Source organism: Lichenostomus cassidix, chromosome 4 (genome assembly GCF_008360975.1).
Source record: "Lichenostomus cassidix isolate B80296 chromosome 4, HeHo_3.0, whole genome shotgun sequence".
Classification (NCBI taxonomy): domain Eukaryota; kingdom Metazoa; phylum Chordata; class Aves; order Passeriformes; family Meliphagidae; genus Lichenostomus; species Lichenostomus cassidix.
Genome location: NC_139484.1, coordinates 43,734,466 through 43,752,701, shown reverse-complemented (window position 1 = coordinate 43,752,701; position 18,236 = coordinate 43,734,466). Strand labels below are relative to the sequence as shown.

Below are 18,236 nucleotides of genomic sequence, written 5' to 3'. Positions count from 1 at the left end.
TAAGCACACATTCATTTTCTACACATCTTCTCAACAAACTGATGCTTGTTTATGAATTGCAATTTTCTTTCTTGGGTCTGGACCTTCTCCTTTGTTAATTCCATTCCCAGGCATAAGTTCACTTATCATTTCTTACTGACAGCCAGCAGACCTGCCTCATTCTTTAGCTCTGTCTTATTCTGCCCAAACCTGTCTCAGTGACACCTTCCTGAAGAGAAGATGGGAGATGGAGGGACAGGGCAAGATTGCTGCAGACAGCAGTTACAGCCACTTCCACCGTCTGGCTGTCTCAGTCTCAATTTCGACTATGCCTCCTACCCTGGCCACTCTCTAGATGGCTGTCTGGATGACAAGATCATATTCTTTCCCATCATTGAGACAAATGTCTTTGAGTCAGACCTCTCCATACATCTTCACATCCAGATGGTATCTTACTTCCATGGAGCATTCTATCTCCAAGACATCACATTTCCTCACTCTCCAAGGATTCTGACCTCAGCTCTCACTGTCCTTGACCCTGGTTCTGCAAACCCCTTCCTCCTGAGGGTGACTGATGCAGCAGGACTTGCCTCTCTGTCTGAGACCCCAAGTCAGCCCATATCAGCCCCGACTGGAAATTACACTGAAAGCCTGAACCTGCTGCACCCAAAACATGAGGCACTGGAGCTTCTCTCAGAAATGAGCAAATGATGCATTTGCTCTAGTCTTCTCCTCGGAAATGGCCGGACTAGTTTAGCCTGAACTTCTTTTAAGAGAGGCAGCCTGAATGAGACATTCACTATGAAAAACAGTAGTGTGAACAGCTAACTTGTAAATTAAAATGTGGGTTCACGACATTAAGTCTTGTTTAAACTAGGTACTAGTCAGTTCTCTTTTGGGTATAACCCCAGGTAATTAATTTTGTTCTCATTAATGAAAGTTCTCACCGAATGCACCCAAATAAAGTGATAGCAATGCAGAATACTGGATTTATGCATTTTAAATTAAAATTCTGAATTTGAGGAACTGTGTGATCTAGCTTTAAACTGTAAAATATTTTCTTCATGGATTTAAATTCATGATTACACTTAGAGAGCAAATTCCAGCTCCATTATACCTGTAACTAACTGATCATACCAGGGCCCTCTTGCCTCAGTGAACAGCCTCTACTTTGGCTCCTGGGGTTCATCTGCATGTTCTATCCTGCAAAGGAGGCCAGCTCTCCACAAACCAAATGATACAAACAGTGAATACATTACAAGCAATTTCTTGGATGAGAAGTCTCGATGATAAAAGATTTAAGAAACCCCTTGCATATAGAGTGTAACTATTTTCTAGCTTTGCACAAGCAGATTTAAAAGGATTTCCATTATGGCTTGCTATGTATTTTGTACTTAGCAACAACCTCTAGGATAAGCATGTTTCAGTACTTAGTTTCATCAGCACGTGATGCAGCCAGTTATCCGCTGGAGATAAATTCCCAGTCATTAATCTACATAATGTCTTATGAAACTAAGGCCAGCACTGGTTTGCACAGTCACTACAGAAAGCATACAAGAAAATTAAAATAGGGTCATCACTTTTAGAGTTTTAACCCTACATTTCATGGTAAGATCAGTAAATGACATTTCTTAACCACCATCTGTTACTAAGAGCCATATGCTATCTCTGTTCAAGTCTCAACCCACTTTTCACTTGAAAACTTTCCATAAAAAAATGGGGTGGGTTAAATTTACCTTAATTTTCCTGCTTAAGACTATTAAATTATAATTAACAATACTGTTCAGATGTAAACTATAATTTAAAATGCTTCACACTTTAAAAAGAAATCCCTGTCACTGTGATCTCTACAGTCCTGTTCTAAAACAATTTTTTTGCATGCAGTTATGAGAACAAGGTAATTAGAACTGGGAAACACTGGCTGTTACACAGAAAAGCAGATTCCCAGCACAGACCACTTACTATTTTGTTACCATCCACTGTGTAGTGTTCACTTACCTCTGTGCTGGAAGTGCAAATAACTCCCTAAGTATTCTGATTTTTAGTCAAGAAACAGTGATAGACTAACAGTTGTGAAATTGTTGTAAGTCTTTTACTGAGTAAACCCCTTTACTGTTTACACACTGACAGTGGCATGAGTCAAAATAAACCCAGGCTGCAGGCAGAAAGGCAGCATTCCAAACTATGTGCTTCTCCACGGTTTTTAATAAGCTTTGCAAAAATAAACAAGGAGGTGTGGAAAAAAAATCTAAAGGTGGAAATGTTATGGTAATGTACTGCTTTTGTCTAACACACATGATAAAAGGCCAAATTCAGATATCTGAGATGGTTAACTGAATTACTTCAATTTTATTTTGAGGTGGGATCTGAATGTTTCTGGAGATACTTCAGTGTAAGTTTTAAAGTTATTTTGTAAAAGGTAACTCTCATATATAAGCCACAGGCTTCCAAATGATACAGTTCAACCATGAAAATCTTTGTCTCAAGCTACAGTAAGACCATTGGATTCTTACACAGAAATATCACACATGCATATTACACAGAAAATTTGAACATGAAAAGCTGTTATTTTACAATCAGCAGCATTATTAGAGGCTTCCTGTGTTCACAAAACAACTATATACATACATAATTTTGGTTTTCTCACCTTTATTAGAAAATTTACAATGCAGACTTCCATTGGAGAGACATCTTTTTCCTCTACTTGATGTTCAGAAAAAGTGCTGGTTTTATGGATCACACTAACAGCAAATCTCATAGAGACATGGAGGGCACATTGCTGTTCTCATCAGTGAGAAACAATCTGCTACCTTTTTTTCCCTGTATAATTTATTAATTCCAGGTTTTAAAGTATTCTTGGAGGCAAGCACAAAATACAAAATATGCTGGCTTGAGTGTATTTCGTTTTCCTGGCGAGGGAAGACCGTGCTTCTGGAAATCAGCATTTATTCACATTGCTGTACTTTCTGTTCAATGACTTCACAAGTTCCAGAGCACACAAAAAAGTAGACCAATGCATTGTATTTAAATGTCGATGGAATAGGTGTCCCACACTTGAGTAAGGCACATCTTGCACAAATTTAACATTAATGACATTTTTCCCTTCCTAATAACTGGACAAAAAATCTGTTTTCTTAGTTTGAAAATCTTGTAAATATTTCTGAAGAACTTTAAATTCCAATCCCTCTCTTTCCCTTCCAAGTATGGCAGTGATGGCATGAGAACACTATAAACTTAAAGTTGTTCTTAAAAGGGTTTTGTAATTCATTAGGATTACTGACATTTAAAGTTGCAGACACCATGCATACAGTATCCAAAAGCATTCATTTTGCAGGCAGTTTGGAAAGCTGCCATACTGAAGGACAGAACCATAAAACTACACTTATCTCTAGGTAATAGGAGATATGAAAAGTTAAAACTTTTTTCTTTTGCCATTTAAGATTGCAGACTCACACTAGAGGAGGTAACTGATGGATGGATTAATGTGTGATGATATCAGATGGGGCCATTGTGATTGCTTTTATGACCAAACTGGTAATGCTGAAGCTGTAGTTCTGTAAAAAACAATCTGCCACACACCAGCAAGTCTTGCTCCCTCTTTTTCTCTACTTATCCCTTCTCCTGCTTCTGCAGCTGGCTGTGGGGTCCTGCCCCATCCTTCACACCTAGTGTGAATTTCATTATGCTTTTTCACTGATTTAATTTACCAACTCGGAAAAGGATTATCATGACTCTTTTTGTGGGGTGAGCCAGTTGAACTGGTTTGTGGACGGAGCCCACAAACAACAAAGATTAGTTAATGGAGCACATGGCTGAAGGCAGGCCTGTCTTCAGAGGAGTGACAAACTATTGGATTCCCTTACTTTATCCCTTTCAGCCTTAACCACGTTGCGCAGGGTGATGCACTGAGGCCAGCATGAGGGTTGGTAAGCAGAGCACTTTGTATACACAGCAGTTTGTTTGTATACACAGCTGTTCACCAAGGTAAGAAAGGAGACTGATGGGAGTGCATCAGCATCTCTTTGCTAATACTGCTTCCAAAACCCAGTTCCTGTGTGGGAATTGGTGCTGCAGCTGTATACGTGGCTACAGCCAGCACAGTTCTGCTTCCACATGCCTAACTAATTTGGGAATTAGTAAAGAAAGCAAATGAAGAAGAATAAAAAATTTGCCTATGGCTTTTCACAAAGACTCCTGCCACTCTCCTCCCAACTTTCTTTAAATAAGACCCCCAAACATTACTTAGCCCAATATAGTATTCCAATGAAAACCACATACTTTTGCGTACATTTTTTTTTTTCTTTTTCCAGGCACTATTACACAGGAAAGGTTTTGTTTTAAAATGCATTGTGATTTTTATTCACCTACCTGCATAACGCCTCAATAGCATCTCTGTCCAGAAAGTCATGCTCTCGCTTGACTACAGCAATGTCAATTGGAAAAAGGAGATCTGTAGGAAAAGAAACAGATGGAATCAAAGCGATGCTTATTCCCAATGATGCGCTATTTCAAACATCCAGCTGCCTCCAGCTGAGCTTATCAAGATGCCATTGACTGGTACTTCTTACATGGTATCACCTCAAATGCCAGAGGTGATTCCTTCACATCTACAAATTTTTGATGTGTGGCTTTGGTAACTGAAAGTTCACACACAGAATAGAAGAAAAATTATTAAAGCAGAGATAAAAGAACAGGAGAGGGAAAAAGGCAAATGCAAGTTTCCCTATGAGACATCAGAAGTGTAAACTAATTCAGGCCAGCTTTATTTAAAATAAATATGCAATCTCCATCAAAGTACTAATATCTCCCATTAAAGAAAGAAGGTCAGTAAATGCCAGAACTCTGTGAAAAAAACAAAAAGAAAGCCCCGAATCTCCTTAGCTGTTAATCAAGCTATTTAGAAGCTTGACATTGTTACTTTAACAAGATATGGCTTGAAATGAAAGCAAGCCAAGCTGTGTGGAGACCATACTGCCTCCTTTTCTTAGGAGATTATTTAGGTAAACAGCTGGGAGAGTGAGGGGGAGGAAGCAATGTTGGCAGAGAGCTGAAAATTTACTACAGCTCTGAAGCAGCAAACACATATATATTATTTACTGTACTCCACAGATTCCTGACTGTCATACAGGTCCTGATCTGGCATTCCTTGCGCAACTAAAACTCCCACCCAAAGCTGCTGGTTGTTCAGGGCACATAGAAATACAAGGTCTATCTATGAATATAGTGCTGCAGTTGAACACAATTTTCCTGATCCAAGTAATTGTATATGAATTTTTTAATTTCTAGAGACTGAGGAGAATGAGATGAAATGATGAAAAGAATTAAGATGGTTATTCATTTCTAGAAACCTATTTTCTACACCAACAGGAAATGAACTCTATGAACTCCATGAAATTAATTAATTTTCTGTAACAACAGAAATGAACTCTATGTCCTCACTTTCATAGCATCATAGAATGGTTTGGGTTGGAAGGACTTTAAAGTTCATCTAGTTCCACTAGACCAGTTGCTCTAAGACCTATACAAGCTAGCCTTGAACAATTCCAGAGACGGAGTATCCACAGCTCCCACAATTGCCTCAGGAATAAATGAAGACATATTCTGCAAAATGCTAGGAATTCCCTATTTTCTACAGAAAACTGTGGTTTTAGCAAAGCAACTGGCAAAGGTTCACTGAATAGTCTCCCATATTAAATGTGCGCTGCGTTGGAACACTCCATATTATAGGCAATTTCTCAGAATTCTTGTACTATACCCAATTGATTCATAGGCCTCCCCTTCAGTATTTTAAGTGGAAAGTGCAAGTAAAGAGGGTGAGCACATTCAACTGGTATTTTTCAGCAGTGCTGATGTAAGTTTTTCCACTGAGAAAGTCAGTATCTTAGATTGCCCACAAGAGAACATGGGAGAACTTAAGTGAGAGAGGTGACTTGAAAGAAGCTCATAGTCTGCCTAAGTCCATTTTTAAATGCCTAATGTATGCTGTTGCTGGCTTTGTTGTTGCTGCTGCTGCCAGGAGGGCTTGCAAAGGGTGATGGTATATTGTTTTTCAATCAGGACAGCTGTCCTTTCAATGGGCATGGCTGGAAGCTTGCTTTCACTGCTTCTCTCTCACCTCTGTGGTCCTTTTGAAGTTAGACAGGACATGGTGTTACATGTTATAAACTTCATGTAAGTTTAGAATCTCGAGGTAGGGCAATGGTAACCACAGGTAAGACGTGTTTTCTGAATGCAACTAATTTGTTAGGGGATTTACAACTCAGCATAATAAGAAACCCACAAACCCACACATTAATCTGAGAGTTTTGTCTCAGTTGTAACAAAGACTGGAAGCACAGCTCCAGCTCCATATCCCAAGAAAATTTTTGCATCTCCATTATCACAAAAGAAAAAAAAAAGGAAAAAATATATAAGAGGAAATTTAATTTCTGAACAGGACAAAGAAAGTTTTGCCAAGTGCTGCTTTTGAAAGTGCTATTATCATCTCATATTGCCAATGCAGCTGCAAATCAAAGCTCAACAAGATCATTTTTCAAGAAGGTCAGCTCAGCATTTGCTGTAATTTTTAGCAGTTATTCACTGTAAATAATGAACTTTTTATGTTCGTTCTTACAAGCAGCAGCTGGAGTTTGCTTTGCAAAAATGAAGAGCCAGCTAAGAGTGCATAATAATTTCACTACAATGAAAGTAATTTTAGTGGTATGGGTGCAAATTCTGAACAATAATATAGATATATAGAAAGGATGTCACACTTTGAAACAAACTTCTGTATGCTACGCTGCATCAGAGTATAAGAACTGTATGTCAAACCCACAAGTTTCTAGTAGGCTGGAGAGGCAATGAAGACAACAGTTCTAATTGAGAAAAACCTTGTAAAAACAGACATGCAAAGTGAATTCATCCCACAGAAGAACAAGTGACTGCAGGAGGCAGCCACTCCTGAGGAACAACAGCTTGTATATTCTTTTTCCCTTCATAGTAAGCCTGTGTCTAACTCCAACCCAAACTGTTTTGAAAAAGCACAGAGGACTTGGGAATCATGAGGCATAGAGATGCACCCATGCATATGCAGAATTTCCTACTACTGTTCCATTAGGAGAGTTGGTCAGTGGAGCTGGACACAGCCTTTGTATTTCTCGAAGACTGGGCTTTAGCAGTGGATGACTATGTTCCTTTCTGTTTAAAAAAAAGGGAATGTATCACAGGGCTAACATTAACATTTGTTCTATGATAATGCTTGGAAGACTCAGACTAAAACAGAAACATGGAACAAATTTAAAACTCCTGAGTGCTTCAGAGTGTCATTGGGTTAGGTACACCTATGTGTGTGGTGGGTAGCAGAGGGCAGCCCAGTCCCTAAAAATCATCTTATTTACTAGAACTTCAGTTGTGCCCCTGAATGTCATTTATTGGTGAATATTCCATCTTATTGTCCAAAAGTTGCTGAGGGAGGATGGAGCTCAGGTGCCTACCTTCATAAAGCTGCGCATATTGCGGGAACCCAGCAGCTCGCAGCCAGTCACAAGCTTCCTTGGCCTCGATTTCTGAAAGAGGACAGAAACAAGTCACCCTCTGATTAGTGATCTGCAGAGAAAAAGCTTCTTCTCCACCACTTTTACCATCCTCATTGCAAAATAAGCACAAAGGTTTCCAGAAACTTTGAACTGAGACGCACGTTTGCTTATCCCAGTTTGCTTTCCTTCTCATGATCAAACATATCTTAGATTCTGGAAAGCCACTAGTGCTCAGCTGCTATTTATCAACAGCTCATCATTTTAATACTTAGGCACAAATGGAAGCTGCACAGGTTTTGTTAACACTAGGAAAGACAGCACTGCAATCAACATGAGCAGCGTTTATTCAGCAAGTCTTATGGTCCTCTTGGCACAACTGTTTTGTCTTGACAGAAAAGCCTAGCAGAGCTCGCATTACTGTGCACTTTAACACCTTGTAGATAGTACTGACAGACTCAAGCCCAAGAACAACTGACACACTGTACTGCAGCTCACTCCAGCACATATTTACTACCCAACAAGAGCCTAGTTTTACTGGAAGTCTACAAGGCATTTATGAGTTACTTGGTATATTACAGGATGCTTCCCCTCAGACTGCCCCAAACAGCATGCCACAGAATGAAATTATTCACACATGTATACATTACACTGCAAGAAAGGAATATTAGTCTCTGAATAAATTACATATAAATTCATTTGTTAATTAATAGAAATAAAAATAAAGAATATGTTATCCTATTAGCTCAAACTAGGAAAATGTAAAAGGTATTTAGGGGATTCTCCACGTGTTGAAGAAATAGATTGGGCTAATTATGTTCTTCAAAAAATTCAATAAAGTGCTTCAGAGAATTTAGCTCCCTGCTTAGAACTGATCAAACAAACAATGAGAAATCAGAAACTATTAAAGTTTGTCTGGCTTTGATTATATTCACTGTTCTTGATGGACCAGGAAACAAAAGCTCCATTATGCACAACTCAGTACACAATTTTGCCACCTACTTAGAGAGGATACTATGGTTACCTGCTGCAGAAACCATGCACAAAGGGGCTTGCTCAGAATTGCTCCAAATACAGGTTACTGCATACAGGGTATTGAAGAGCCAAACACAACAGTAGTAAAATATCACAAGATTTTTTCATGCTATGAAATATTCCCAGTGAGGTACAGGTACACAAAATTGGATTAAATGGCAGGCACCTTTTAGCATCTGCAAAATGACAGCAAGACCCCCCTCTAATTTTCCAAATTGCTACAATAGTGTTAAAATATTTGTGCTTTGCCAGACCACTTTGCTGAGACATATATCCAAACCAAGGGGTTAAGGTGAGCCAAAACACAACATTTTAGATAAACAAACATCTAAAAATCCACTCCTGTTGAAGTCAGGACAAGCAGGCATTTGTGCAATTTGTGTTTGCTTCACCTTTGGGTTATGGCACCACATGAGAACAAGCACGTACAGACATATTGACTTAGCTACTGATTAAGAAAAGGCATTCTTTAATTCCAATTGCAAGCTATTGCAAAGTTTTGCTTGAAGTAGTATTTTAATTTTGGTATGCTAAGGAAATATGTGGGAAATTTAATAAAGAAGAAAAAAAAGAATCTGAAATATATCTGAAACTTGTTCTGCTAAAGGAAGAACAAACAACATGATAGATTAATATTTCAGAAGCAATTAAAGTAGCAAAGCAAAAAAATCTGCAACTAATTTTTAAGAGTACTTAAAATAAAATGCAGCATCTTAGAGGTCATATTCTGCCAAAGTGTCTGGATTGAATAAGAATTTTACTTTATTTAAAACTAGAAAAAAAAATCATCCTAGAAAACAAACATTTACCAAAAAGTGCAGGGAGATGCTTGCAGTGCAATTGAAAAAAGTGTTAGATTCCTCATTACTACAGGCGCTCTTCAATGTGTTTAAATATTTGTTCACAGGTCCTTTACTGAGCACTCCAGATGTAAGACCTGTACATTATCTCTAGAGCTAGAAAATTATGAATATGCATTCATCAGATTTTTTTTACCATTCTCCATAAAGGCTTTGTGTATCTTTTCTGCAACTATATATGCCAGTTATGTGGAAGTTATATTTTAGGGGCACCCAGTTGCCTTTGGGATTTTCAGGGCATATTTGCTTTCAAAATACCTTTGAGAATCCCCCAAGAAGTCTACCTAGGCAATAAAACACCCAAGTTTTTTCTATTTGGTCACAAGAATTGCAGAGAATAATAAAACACAAGTGCACCTGTCCATCGATTAGGCTGTGTAAATGCTTAGGCTTGGGTACAAGACAATGCTAAGCATTTAAAAGCCATATTTGCCCCATTTTCATAGGGCAAGTTGCACGTCCCGTTGCAAGTCCTTGGAAGGGTGAAGGATTTGGAGTGCTGTCTTGAAGAAGGTGCCAGGGAGTGCCCTGAAGCCAGGGCTCTCTCCATGTCATCTCTACCCACATGAAGCATGCGTAACAGAGGGATGTGATGGGTTCAGGTGACAGAGTGGAGATGGGACCTAAAAGAGCAGCTCCTTTTGTTCAACTCCAGTTGGCCAAACTCAGGATTCCTCCTAGACTGTACCTATGTGCTGTGACCAGTCAAATGGAAAGGTAGTTTTTCAACCCAGCTTCCCTATCACAACCTTGTTGGCTACTGATGAGCCAGAGTATGAACAAAACTGTGTATGTACCTGAAATTCAGGCAGATCAAAATATAGCCAGAGGGAGAATCCAGCCCAAGGAGCACTGAATAAACTGCACAGAAAGTCCAGTACACTGAACAAGCTTCCTCACATAAGAGATATACAAATTTAAACAGCTGACAGCTTGTCTAGGTAAAAAGTTCATTACCACAGCTTGACTGGAATCTGTGAGAATAAAATACATTGGTTAAAGCTGAGGTTCTGGCCAAATCATTTAAACTACCCTAGAGGAAGAAGCTCATTCCCACAATTTCCACATTCTGGCTTCCATCTCAGCAGCATTAGCCCTGGGACTCTTGGTTTGCTAGCTGCCAGTTTCATACCCAAAGGGACATAAGAATATTTATATGCAAGTCCTTGTCATCCTGATCAGTGGCAATCAAGATAATAAGAGACAAAAGAGAGAACAGATCTTTCAAGATCAGATTTTTCCAACTACTTCTGAAAAGATTTAGAAGGGACAGAGCATTCAATAGCCTTTGTTCAGTATCCCAGGGGACATGGGTTACAGATAATTATCTGAGCTATGAACTCACGTCAAGCACAGCATTTGCTTGGCTGGGGCCAACTGATAGCCACAGGGAGGAGAGGAAGCTTGCAGAGGAACTCTATGCTGCTTTCCAACCTATTTTAGGAAAGCCCTACTTCAACCACAATTTGCAAAGCAATTTCTGATGAAGACCTGGCAGCTGAACTGATAAGTTGCTGAAGGCAAAGGGCTGGTTTCACTCCCTCCTTCCCACTCCATCCCTGCAGTGCCACTTCCTTTCTGAATCAAACATCCTTGCCAGTTAAAACCTTTACAATAAACTACCATTCAGCATACATTCCAAGCAAGAAATGTATGTGCAGCTTTTCAGACGTGCATCCTGTGCCCTCCCCCCGCAGCAGGAGGTTCTTGTACGAAAAACCGCTGGCAAGAGAGAAATTGTGCTATTATTTCTAAATGTCCTGGTACAAAAAAAACCCCCAAAACCCAAACCTCTTAGAAAGTAAAACAAAACAAATTTAAAACCCCCCACCCAAATCCCAAAAAACCCAAAAAGTACAATGAAGTCTTTATTCTTGGTGTCGTGTAAGCAAACAGCAGGCAAATGTGTTAAAGAGGAAACAGGAAATTTTTATTGGAAACAGCTTTATTTGTTAGTCTGTTTTACAAAGCAGGCCTCCATGCTCAAATCAAGGGTAGGAGTTCCTTTTGTATATAGTTGGGAACCATTAGTCCTTATTTACCCACTTCCAGGGGGATTAGGAGGACTCAATTCTTTCCCAGACTAGTAAATGAAAATGGGAACATCTAAATTACTTTTTGTTAAACTTTGGTTAATCTTGGCTCCTGGCCTTGTAAGTTCACAAATTTAGACCTTCAGTGCAAAAATATCTCAATTCACACCTTGTTTGATACTGCAGTTGTAGAAGGGAGAATTGTAAGATGTCTATAATCTTTTGCTTGATGATACCTTCTCTCACATGGAAAATAAAAACCATACAGTGATGCTGCAATAATGTTCTATCAGAAAAATATCATCATAGCAGTCCAGTTAAGACAACAAGATTATTTACTTTCATTCTTCTTTTTTTGCTTCTGTGAAATAACATGCAATTTAAGCACTAGCTCTATCAGGGTCTTCAGAACAAGGTGCAAAGCAGATGTATCTTTGTACAGTCATGCATTGACTCAATTTTCACCTAAGTGCTAAACATCTTATGAACAGTTTTTCCAAGCAGATGGTTTCCTCTTGCCTCAACTCAGACACCTTTACAATCATATTAGCACCTCCACACATCAGTTCTACTCATCTCACCTTTTGGCTCTGTTAAGAGAGCAGCTCGTAAAAATCTGTAGTGAGACTGGTAAAATCAGCACTGTCAAAATCAAATTAAAAAAAAAATGGGTTTCACTGCTGAAGGTTCACCTCAATGTCATACATAACATGGTTTTTGAGCTTCTTAATTTCATCTTGGTCTTAATTTTTAACTAAGTTATTCTAGTTGAAATTCACAATTTGACTTTCTTTCAGAAGAAAAAAAAACTTGTAGAAATTGAAAATACAAAAATTATCTTCCTGAATTAGCCTGCAGGAGAATCTCTCCCATGCAGTTGAGAGAATATGATTTCAGATTTTCATGAAAGCTGAAGATGAGCACACTAGCTCCTTACTTTAATGCCTAAAACTCCATAAACTATCTGCATGCTTTCTAAGGCACAGATGAGCACATGGAGCACATAGAGCACAAAGACTTCTCCATCCAGGACTGACAGTCCAGTTTAATGGCTACAAATGGCTTGCATGCTATTTTTCTGTCTATATCAGAAATTACCTCTCCCTACATGTCATGTCCCTCAGAAACTTCTGATGCTTTGCAAAATTTTTGTTCAACTCAAAAACACTGTCCTGAGTTATTAAGAAACTTGAGATCATCCGGGATCATATTTTTTAAGGTTACATGAAGAATATGTGAGAAATACTCTTCTTTGGATAGAATTCCACTGTCCACCTAGAAGCAATCATTATTCCTAGTGCTTTAATTGCATCCCTGACATCTAAATTGTGGTCCCAACATTTCTGATCACACTATCCAACCACACAGTCTACAGATACATGAACACAGATGTGAAATCTGAGACAAACCGGGGAAATAACTGCACTATGGCAGCTGTCTACAAATGAGCAGGCCAGGCACTGAAAATGATAAATCAGTTCTGTGTAATGTCATATGCCTGCAGCCCTTTAAAGTTGGGACAGTATGACTGACTTCCTAAGAGCAAGCCTGTTATGTGTCCATGGCCTCACATGGTTTTCACTTTGAAGATATGCGACTGTTGCTTGAAAATAATTAAATTCCTTTTCATAAGTCTGGTTTTTCTCAAACTTATATTGTTAAATATTCCTTGGGCAGTATCATTAACTTAGTGCTCCACACCTTTCAAGAAAGCAGCTCAAAGCAAGGACTAAAGAAAGCAAAAATGTAATTAGCGAAGCACAGCATTTTATAAAGATAATGCCTTCAAACACAAACATGGGAAGCTTGTCAATAAATGTTCAGCCACTAAAAACTAGAGAATTCTGAAAATACCATTAAAAGCTCTTGCCAAATTTCTAACACACTTGGAATTTCTTCTAATTCTAAGAGAACAATCTAATCTTATACGACTGTTCTAGAATAATAGTCTGACACATTCTAATCTTATACAACTGTTCTAGAATAATAGTCTGACACATTCAGCCCATGAAGGATGCATTTCTAGAAGAACCAGAGAGAAAAGAATATAAAGCATAGCTTTTGAACTGATTATGAGCTTGCAGGTTTTGAAGTGAAACCAAACGGCCTTACCCAAGAAGAGTCACTTTTCTCATTTCACCTTCAAAGTGAAATGTACATTTTGCAATAGCAGCTGCTTTTTTTTTTTTGGTGTGCTCCTGTATTTCACTGTGCTTTAATTTACCTTCTACAGCCAAATGATACATGCTGTACCTCCCCTTACTGCTGCCTGCCTCAACAATCAATTTCACGCAGTATGGATGCATGTGCAATCTTAAGAAAATATCTCTTTTTAAAAACTTTCAGAGGGGTGGGGAGAGGGGAACTCACAAATTCTTGAGGGAAACCATATATGACACCAAATACATTTACTGCTTTCTAGTCATAAAACCCCTAGAAATGGTGATGAATGTTACTCAGATATTCCACAACTATATGAGGATGACTAAAAAAATACTCTCGTTGTGTTCCTGCTGGCTTTGGGTTAAACATGGGACTGACTGGCTTTTTCAAGTTACAGAGCCTTGAAGCAAGACAGTAACTATGCAGCTGATGTTATGTATAAACCACAGGACACTGGGAGAAGAAACAGAGTATGTTTGGAATTTGTGTGGGAACAGATGAAGAAGTAAGGAAACAGATGTTTAAGATCATATATTGAAGTTTTCTCTGAAAAAAAAAAAGCAGGAAGCTTGAACACCCTTTTTTTTTTGGGTCAGCAGAACTTTTGAAAAAAAGCAAATGGTTTGCTCCCACTGATAGGATTTAAGTTTGTTTATTTCCTTATTGATGAAAGCTAAATAAAAATAAAAAATAAAATTAAAAAAAAAGAAAAAATATATCTACATAGGTGTATGTTGGCTGTATGTAATTTCCCTCCTTCCCAACTACACCAGATTACAGAATATAGGACTTTCAATTGCTCAGCAACACTCTTGCTAGCACAGCAAACACAATAAAGCTTTTGTGGACCAAAATCTAATTAATAAACTTGAACCTCCTTTCCACAGTCCTCAGCATATAAAAATCACTTCGAAAGTTTTTCAGTTCAAAACTTAAAAAGGGAAACAACATTTGTTGATAATATTTCAAACTTTTAGGGATTGAGCCAACACTTGTTAAAATCAATGGGAGCCTCCATAAGATTCAGAGGACTTAAGTAGGACTTTCCCAGTGTGGATCCATGGGTCTCTAAAATCCAACAAAACTCTTTTGCAGGAATAAATGGGGTCAGTCTCACAGTTCTCACTACTTTTAGCATGGGGAGAAACCCAGGTTTTCATCAGAGCACAAGGAAGGACAGTGCCTGATGGCAGGAGGGCAGAGAGGGCACAACCACCACTCTAGAGCATGCCCTGGCTGGCAAGAGGTCCTTCCCTCCGGCAAGAGGACCTGGCACAGCTGATGTGCTCTGAAAAGCACTAAATCAACACCACTTTGGGATCTAATAAAGGGCTACTGAAATAAAGGGTATCCCCCATGTATCTGTCAAGCCCTTTCCCTATACACTCTGTAGAAGATTGCAATCACTGCTTATTTTCACACCATTAAATATGTTTCTAACTTCCCAAAGTTAGCTGCATTACTTCCTAACTTGTTGAAGACTTTGGGAAAGCATGTTCTAGGACACCAAAGAATCATCACATCTCCTGGTTTACACAGTAAACCAAGTTAATAATTTATTCCTAAATAGTTTTTTTATTTTTCTTTTTGAGCATATACAGGAGAATTAGGGAAGAAATTTAAAAACCAGTGTGATCTGAAGGCAAAAACTAACTTTGCTTAATTAGAAAACTATAGCTTGATGTGACAGTTTTCCTGTCAAAAGCAACTCTTTTTATAGGTTAAAGATGGTCTTCTCCCATTTGTTTTTAAGAAGGTTCAGAGATGAAAAGGAACAAGATGTCAAGTGACTTAAAAAAACCTCAAGAAATAATTGGGCACGTGGGTTATTTATCTGGCCTGCTTAACAGAGGGTGGTCTTGGAGGAGGATTATTTGGGGCAGAGAAAGCAGTTAGTCAAATCCTCTGATGGAGGTCATGTTGACAGATTCCACAGTGAGAAACGAATCCTCCTCCAAAGAGTGGGAAACAGAAGATGACTTTAACCTTCTCTTCTCTCAGAAATTACTTGGTTAGCATGACCTTTGAGAGCATACTGAAGGGCAAACATTAACCATTGCTACTCCCAAGCCCAGCATTAATATCCTCCAATTCCCCCATCTGCAAGCTCGTGGTGTGCATGCTTGCACAGTGTGCAAAGCTCAACCCAAAGGCTCATTCAGCTCCAGAGGAAGGCAAAAGTGAGTGGAAGGCCCAGCATGACAGATACTTCATCTAAAACGGCACAAAATGTGCAGATCTAGGAAATAACAATGGTATAAGAACTGATCTGAAGTGGCCCAATGGTTCATACGAAAGAAAATAGATTTTCTGAACAATTACTTCTTTGAGCCTGTTAAACCTCAACCTCAAAACCATCCGTGGATGTAGGAAGAACTGTATGGAAGACTGACTGCCTCTTATCATAACCATTTCCAGCCAACCTCATTGATGACCCAGTCCCAAACTACATCCTGTGTGGATGATACAACACTAGATACAAAATACCAGTGGCAGTGAACAGCTCAGCATAGAACTAATTGTGTCACAGACAAATGCCTTCTTCCCTGATGCAGAATTAATGAAATAAACATGGATTTTTCCAAAGCAAACATTATTTTGAACTTCCTGTTTCCAGGTATTAGACACAGTTACAGTATTCTGTCTGTGATACTGTATATTTGAAAACGTTTCTCTCAGTACAAGGTCTAATGGTCACATCTTGCATGCATGGAAGAAGAGAAATTAGAACAGATCATGAAGCTTTACACTGGAAAGTTACTTGTATCTTATGTGCACAGGAAATCTGTTCTTAGAAACACTCATGGAGAACAGAGGGAAGGGTTGCCAGCAGAGCATCCAATTCTGTAGGTCCACAGGGTCACAGAGAGAACACCCCCAAAATGCAAAAACATGAGGAGGGGGGCATGTGTATTTCTCTTAATCCTGAAACTTCAGCAAATTACAAGAACAGGTCTGGGAAGGTCAAACTGTGCTCACCACTGGCTTCTGCAAATGTCTTTCATGCATCTCCTCAGGAATCATTCTTAGCGTTAAGCTACTGCATTTGAATAGAATGATTTAGAAAAATTTAAAAGAAATATATTTAAACCCAAATCTAAGGAACTCTGCACCCTTTCAGACTTTAAAAAATACCTCACCAGAAATAAGTGAGCCATCATATTGTGTCTTCATTAGAAGAGAGACTAGATAATACTTTTTCCTGATCCTGTCTCACCTAGCACAGTCCTTCCCAAGGGAAACAAATACTAGACAACATTTGAAAGAATATTCATCCTAAGAAACAAAAATGCTTATCATACCCTTCTAAGGACATTGAAATAGTTCAGAATGGTCTGTAATATTACTCATAACCTTCAGATAACCAAACTCAGTAAATTACAGCTAGCTGGTTAAGTCATTCTTGAATCTCTTTTGATTCTGCCAGTTTTGCCAGTGATATACTGTACTAGTACACCTACTGATTTCAAAGATATGCTGGGTGGGATAGGGTAGCACTGTCAGCAAGAATGGCAGAATAAGTGTCCAGTGAAAAGAACCAGAAAGCTCCAATCACAGCCCAGTCCTGCACCCCTTTCATGAAACAGAATTGAAGACAGAATTTGTTTTTTCCTTCAAACAGGAGAAGGGGGCAAAGTAGGAGAGAAAATGAGAAATAAAAAAAAAAAAAGAAAAAACTTGACAAAAATGCTTTGGAAATCAAAAACAGGCAAGACAATCCCGATGACCTGCACCATGTAGAATTACTGACTGATTAGGTACAAGCAAGAAATATGCCTGGAATTGCTGTATATGCACACTCACTACATTACTGGAGAGAATACAGCATTTTGTAATTAATTCACCTTGAAACACTGAGATTCAAACTGTAAGCAGAACAATATGATACCCAAAGAATACATATAAACTACACAGGGCATAACCTCTTTATTTAGTGCAGATCAAACCAGCAAATTTTCTGTGAACTGCAGATCATTTGATTGCTGTAATTCTATAGCATGCACAAGAAGGAAGGGGAAACATCTGAAGTTATTTTTATTTCCCCATGTCTTCTGGCTATACTGCATGAATGCTAGGGTGGGTCTGGCATTGTCTGAAATGTGTCAGGGTCCTTTTGCATAGCCTCATTTCCTTCTTCCTGTCGCTAGGAAGGATAGTTAAGCATGAAAAGTGCTTGTTTACAGTACAGGACCATCCTGTTAAGCACTGAGTTCTCTTCCTCTGTCTCCTTTTAACCAGCCAAGGGTGCATTGTGTTTATGCTCAAGCCAGTAGCACAACTCCAACCAGAGGAGAACTGGAAGAGAAGTTTGAATCTCTCAAACATAACATACTGTGGTATTCTGCCTAGAAAAAAACTTTGTAGTGCAAACTGCATCTCTAAATATTTGCGGAACTCATAAATTCACATGCCTCAAACAAACCACTGCCTAGAATGTAATGAATTAGAAGACCCAGAAAAGTAAAACCAAGCCACCTCATCTCCCTTTTCTAGGAATCTTAATATAAACATTCGAGATTAGTGCGTAAGTACAACTACAGCATCTTTCTCCTACCCCTACCAGAGGCACTGGGCACTCTTGAGTTTCCATGAGTAGCATCAATCTTCCTCTCTGGCCCAGCAAGGGCAGCTGCAGAAGTGGCTGGGAAGACTCA

The 18,236-nt window shown here is 38.8% G+C and overlaps 1 protein-coding gene across 1 annotated transcript in view; it reads right to left on the bottom strand.

Moving 5' to 3' along the window:
* Positions 1-18,236, bottom strand: part of DLC1 (DLC1 Rho GTPase activating protein) — a 214,190-nt gene that overhangs the window by 18,143 nt on the left and 177,811 nt on the right. Inside the window, exons 6-7 of the mRNA XM_085058882.1 lie at positions 7,452-7,523; positions 4,348-4,429 (exon numbers count right to left, since the gene is read on the bottom strand). Coding sequence (XP_084915008.1) covers positions 4,348-4,429; positions 7,452-7,523 — 154 coding nt within the window. The remainder of the gene's footprint in view (positions 1-4,347; positions 4,430-7,451; positions 7,524-18,236) is intronic.